This window comes from Nanorana parkeri, unplaced genomic scaffold, assembly GCF_000935625.1.
Source record: "Nanorana parkeri isolate BGI_ZX_2015 unplaced genomic scaffold, ASM93562v1 scaffold2116, whole genome shotgun sequence".
In the NCBI taxonomy this organism is placed as follows: domain Eukaryota; kingdom Metazoa; phylum Chordata; class Amphibia; order Anura; family Dicroglossidae; genus Nanorana; species Nanorana parkeri.
Genome location: NW_017308384.1, coordinates 2,256 through 8,648, shown reverse-complemented (window position 1 = coordinate 8,648; position 6,393 = coordinate 2,256). Strand labels below are relative to the sequence as shown.

At 42.6% G+C, this 6,393-nt stretch overlaps 1 protein-coding gene across 1 annotated transcript in view; it reads left to right on the top strand.

Moving 5' to 3' along the window:
* LOC108800739 (adhesion G protein-coupled receptor L3-like) overlaps nucleotides 1-1,951 on the top strand; it is a 185,872-nt gene extending 183,921 nt beyond the window's left edge. Inside the window, exon 12 of the mRNA XM_018572729.1 lies at nucleotides 1,825-1,951. Within this exon, the coding sequence (XP_018428231.1) occupies nucleotides 1,825-1,951 (127 nt within the window). The remainder of the gene's footprint in view (nucleotides 1-1,824) is intronic.
* The last annotated feature ends 4,442 nt before the right edge of the window (nucleotides 1,952-6,393 follow it).

Below are 6,393 nucleotides of genomic sequence, written 5' to 3'. Positions count from 1 at the left end.
CCCCCCCCCCATCAATAATACATAAAGTTAAAAAAACAAAACAAAATATAAACAATTATAAAAATAACAATCGAAAACAAAAAATAGCAACTGAAAATCTGGCAAACAGGCCAAGACATTTCATTTAGATTTTAGGGGTTGGCAGATCTTGGACAAAGTGGTGTTTTGATTGCAGGACTGGGGGGTGGTTATAGCATGAATTTGTTTGCAGCTCTAGATAGAAGCTAATACCCACTGTCCACTGTGATGTGTCCCCACTCCCTCTTTCCATATGTCACTGCTCTCCCACTTCTATCTCTCCTTTAGGGAAGTCCTGCTCTCCCCTCCTTGTCACCCAAAGGCATTTTGACACAGCATCTTCATGGTGCTCACTATGGCCCAGATCGCAGAAAGCATCAGCTGCTGGCCTTTCAAAGGATAGTGCTTTGCAATTTGCATGGCTGCTGTCCTCTGACTGAAGCATGGCATCCCCAGGAGTAAAGACAGGCCCTATCCCTACCCTTTTGTGCTCCACTGTCATAATCATTTTGTCACTGCTAGTCCTCCATCAGAGAACAAAAGGACCTGGTACCCAAAACTGTACTGCATATTTAAGATAAGGTTTTACCAATGTTTGCATTGGGGCAAGGTTATGTCTCTCTCTGTCTCATACGCCAATACCTTAGAAAGTAGAAAAGTTGAAAATACTAGAAAGCATATTATTGGCTGTGGGGACAGAATATTCCAAACATGCTCAAAGAAATAGTGCACTCTTGTTTGATGATTAAGCAGAAAGAACAGATATTATTCAGAGTGTCTGATGTATTTTGTAAGAACAAATAGAGCTCTGTGTAGCACAATTGAATGTCCAGGAGCTGATCAGTTTAGCTTTAAATGGATTCTGTCTGTCACTGAAAGTCAGCCCTTAAAGCCCTTATGTAGCTTAAGAAACAGTACTGTATTAAAATGGAGCTGTAACTAAAAGGTTCTACCTCAGCGTTGTATTAAAGGGGAAGAGTTAACATTTCTTATAGGTTTTTGTCTGTGACCTCTTTGAGAAGATTCTTTGTTATCTCCTTTCCTGTGACATCTGCACAAGAAATGGGTGCTGGTGTCACTCAGACAGGTTGGCACAAGCAGCAGAAAAAACAGTCAGGAATTCGATTCCTTCCCCACTGCATTAAAATGTTTTTATCTGTATCCTCCATTCGAAGGGGATTTCCTATCACTTTTAGCCTTGACAAGATGTGAGGACATACAGTATCTCCTAAACATGAAAAGTCAAAATGGTTGATTGTTATAATAATTACCGGTAGGTTTAATCTTATCCTTTAAGTCTGTTGTTCCTAGAGAAATAAACAGGGTTTTTTTTTATGTGTGTTTTTTTTTAATTCTGCAGAATGCTGGTAAAGCCCCTATTCTGGTACAACACAAGAAGCCAGGTCCATACTGACATGGTTTAATTAGTTTTGGTTGGAGTAACTCAAGTAACTTGCACAGAGCCTTGATTTTAACCCTACTGAACACCTTTGGCATGAATTGGAACACTGATTGGGAGCCAGGGCTTCTTATCCAACATCATTCCCACAGACATAAAATCTTGTGGAAGGCCTTCCCATACGGTAGCAACTATTGTAGCTGAAAAAAGAAGGGGGGTGGGCAGCTCCACATTAATGCCCATGGTTTCAGAATGGGATGTCCAACATGCTACTGCAACTACTACATTGTATATATATCTATATATCTATATAGATATATATATATATAGCTATATATCTATTATAGTACTGTAACAGTAATGTATGTTATGGTCAATAATTACATATTTTTTTTTTACATTTACAGATGCTGGCTACGACATGATACTTATTTTATTTGGAGTTTTATAGGACCAGCCACGTTAATAATCATGGTGAGTTTTGTGTTCTTTTATTTGTTTTTTTCCTCCAAACCCTTTAATCCTCTATTGTGAGAGTGTTGCTAAAAAAATACTGTGAGTACAGGTTTGCTATGCAGTATTTGTCTGGAGTAACAGGCAGTAACAGGTTGTAAACGTGAATTTAGTTACGATTTGTGTAATACTAGGCATGCTGCCAGTGCATGTGCCAGACTGCCAAGAGGGAACATAGCCAGTTTGCCTTCATATAGTACTTGCCCCAAAAAATGACACTTAAAATTGTTGACATATTTCCACTTTGAGAATAAATGCCAGTGGCATTCAGTTTAATAAACCATTCTGCCAGTGCACTAACAGCTTGCCTGTTTGTATGTGTTTGCCAGCTAAGCTGATATTTGTTAAACTGAGAAAAAGTGCCAGTGGCAATCTGAAATAGTTTTTGACACTCTCACTAGGCCAAGCACTCAGTGTATGTCACAGATTGCCAACAGAAAATACTTCACTCCAGTCATGTCAGTTACTCAGCCATCCTTTGATCTGTGCTTCCGCCAAGCTGACCTTTATGACAAAAAATGTTGCTTGTTTATGTTCCACCAATGCATATGATCTGGGATTCCCAGGCCTTTCAGTTGAGTTGGCAAATTGAGAGCAGAAAAGACTGTCGGCCACTCTACCATCCCATATTATGTACTTCTCTAGCAAATCTGACTATTTATTTTTGAAGTGTGAACTTGCAAGCTAAGCATTTCTTCTTAAACCTTAAACGCAGATGTCCCAGCCCCAAACTCCCCCTCCTGACTAACATTTATTAGAAAAAGTGTCTACATACTGTAAACAATATTTCAAACATACAGATCCTCCTGGATCTGGTTTAAAATCAAGGCTATTAGTAGACAACTAAAGGCTTCTGTATGGAAAACATGTACCAAATCTAGTTACTATGTAAAGCTGGCCATACACCTTACAATTTATCTGCAGATTTTCTGTGGTTAGATGGAAAAGGTGCAACAGATTCCTCCATCTACACTTAACTGTGTGCATGGAGTAATCTCCACCTGTGCCAATCTGTTGCACTTTTTCCATCTGACCAAAGAAAATCTGCAGATAAATTGTAAGGTGTATGGGCACCTTAATGCAGAAGATTAATCAAGTAAACTATATACCTCCTTTACCTTCTTTGATCCAAATCCTCATTCATTTGTGTCTTTCATGCTCTCTCTCTCAGACACTGCAGCTCACAGTGGTAGGATTTCAGCAGCAGAGGCAGTGCTGCCAGTCCAGAAAGCAGTGGCCAGGACTATATGTGATCAGGTGCTGACTGACAAGCTATAGGCTTGTAAAACAGTAGTGACCATGCTGCTTGCCATACCCCCTAAAAGTATTACTCATCCTACTTTAGTGCAAGCAGAGACAGCCTACATGAAAGTGTCAACTCAGCTCTGCGTTATGGAGCAGTGCAGCATTGTTTCCAAACCATCGCAGGAAGCTGCGTTACGTGGACTTTACTGGCAGGTGTTTGTGGGACTTTGCAGGGGGACAAAGGGAAATCAAGCACAAATTCAGCAAAAAAAATGGGCTGAAAATCTCGGCTTATACTCGAGTATATATGGTATTTTGTAATGGGAATCCATGCTTTAACTACAGGTTTATTCTTAAAGTTTGCAAGAAAAAAATAAAATAGTCCAAATCTATATGCCTGTCAAGCCTTGATATACTTTATAAAGAGTGTTGCCTTACTGTCCAAGCCCAGGTTCTGCTGCCCAAGCCCCATAAAACTAAATGGTAAGCCTATACTTGCAGTTGCTCTGCAGCAGACTCTACACAAGTTGTATAAGAGACTGCACCTAGGTATTGTGTCCGGCGGAGAGCATCGGCGGTGTGAGGAGAGCAGCGATGGCGCCGCTGCACGAGGGCTGGCTCCTCCCACGGCGTGTGACGTCATCCCCGGCAGCTCCGTGATTGGCGGCCGGAAAAGGGGGGGGGGCGGGCCGTTTCTCCCGGGCAGCTGGAGCATCGAGCGGCGTCCTTGTTGCCTGGAAACGTATTTAAATGGGGCCGGGCACTGTGGAGACAGCGTATGTTCTGGCTGTTCCGGCTGCTCGGTGTTACTGCCTGGATTAGGTGAGTTTTTCTGCTCTGCAGTGGTGGAGAGTGAGCGGAGGGTGTCAGTTTATTGTCTGCAGGATAGATCTCTCTCTCTCTCTCTCTCTCCGTCTCTGTCTCCTGTTTAGATTATTGAAGGAGGTATTTTCTATTGGTGATCTTCGTGTCATTTCTGTTGAGCCCACCAGGGGGAGCACCTCTAACATGGAAAGGTATGAGCATTGGATTTCTGTTGGAAAAAAAAAAAAGAGATTTTGTCAAACCTTTGCCGTTCAGGATGGAGTCTCTGGGAACCATTCTGGCCTTGGTCAAGGCCGGCCATTGGATGGTTTCTATAGACCTAGCCGATGCCTACCTGCATGTTCGCATATTTCTGGGGCATCAGCGTTTCCTGCGTTTCGCAGTGATATGTTCGAAAGTTCGAGTTAGAACCGAACACGGGGGTGTTCGGCTCATCACTAATTCTGACCAGTCTGAATGGCACAAAACCATATCATGGTCTTGGAGAATCCATATGAGGATCTGGGAGAGACATATGTATTGTACCTCACTCTCCAAGATACAATACATTCAAGTGCACTATTCTCCATTGCTCATCTTTACAATTGTAATTGCTAGTTTTTTGCTCAGTACAACCAGCAAAAATATATACAGAGCAGCAAGTGATGCAAAATGTTTTAAGAAGCTCCTGGCAGACTTGTTTGATGTGATGATAGGGTCAATAGACAGACTGAACCTCTTCCTTTATTCACATCAGTGGAATAAAGTTATGTGATGACAAAAACAGCAAGAGAATGAAGAAGGGTTTCACACTTCCCTATCTTTAACTCTTTGATTCCATTACTGATTACTTTAGCATTAAAAAGTTTCATTTTTCAGTCCATTATAAGCCTGTCCAGTGCAAGCTAGCATTGGTGCCACCTCCAGCACCACTAGTGACTGCTTATAAATGTAAAAATTTGATTGATGCCCAGCGCTCTCTCTCCCTCTCTCTCTCTCTCCCTCTGCAGTGGGAGCCTGCTGCTTTGTGGTAAGGCTGGCTGCTGACAAAACATTAAAAGGGTTAAAAATATATATTAAAAAGTGCTATATCTCACATAAATGTAAATGTGATCCAATTGTAATTCACTTATAGCCACATCAACGCAAAGTATCTTACTCAATAAAGTGCATTTAATTTATACATGCAGAAAAACGTGTGACATTTTAGTTTCCCAAAATGAGTATTTAAACGGTGCTGGAATAGCAGCTTTACTTACACATTTGATTATGGCAAAGTTTCCAGAGTATGTGTATGTATGTATGTATATATATATATATATGTATATATGTATATATTGTGACGTTGGGGAGCTCACAGAGCACTCACACAGGCTTTTCCTTTAACCAAAAGTCTGTATTATTCTTCCGTAACATAAAAGAGCTTTAATTCAGCAACATACAGTCTGCTTATGTTTCAGCCAGTAAGTAATATTACAATGCCTCACCAACTCAGGATTGTCACCACTCCTCAACTCTTGCAGGGTGTCCTCCCCTGCACACAATGTGCACTCATGCACAGAAACTGCAGTTCACATAAACTTCTCTTTGCAGGGACTCCAGTCTCTGCCCACCAGGTACAATAGACACACTGTCCCTTTAATGTCAGTTCATTGCACCTAAACGGCTTCTGTGAGCGGTAGCGGGATCGATGCCCGCATTCTCCACCACTTATGACGTTGGGGAGCTCACAGAGCACTCGCACAGGCTTTTCCTTCAACCAAAAGTCTTTATTTTTCATCCGTAACAAAAAAGAGCTTTAATTCAGCAGCATACAGTCCGCTTATGTTTCAGCCAGTAGGTAATATTACAATGCCTCACCAACTCAGGATTGTCACCTATCCTGCATGTGACTCTTCCACACATCCATTGTGTGTCCCAGGCTCACTAAGCCTCCTTGGCTGATTCCCGGGTGCCTCCAGCAAATACACACAGCCTCCTGGCTCCACTCTGGCTTCTGGGTGGAGTCTGCCTTACTCCTGGACACAACCAGTCCCTCTTCCCAGCATGAGCCCTCACATGCCTGCACCCACACCACATCAACCCCTCTTCCTCTCTGTACAGTGTCTTAATAGGGCTGTTATCAGCCACCTGGACAGTCTGGCCTGGCAATTGGCTGCACCAGGCCCCAGGACTGGAGATTTCCTCCCACCCAGAGCTCTTAAGAAATCTCCCGGCTACAGGATCCCAACTATGAACCAGAAAACATGGAAAGGACTTAAAAGCCAGCTCTTTCCTGATACAAGCAATTGCTTCCTGGAGCCGCTCAGCCCCTCTGGCTGAGAATCTTGGGTTACTTTGAGGCCACAGAACACCGTGGTATTCCACATATCCCCCCCCCCCCCCTTTTTTTTCACCTCCGGTGGTCACGCACA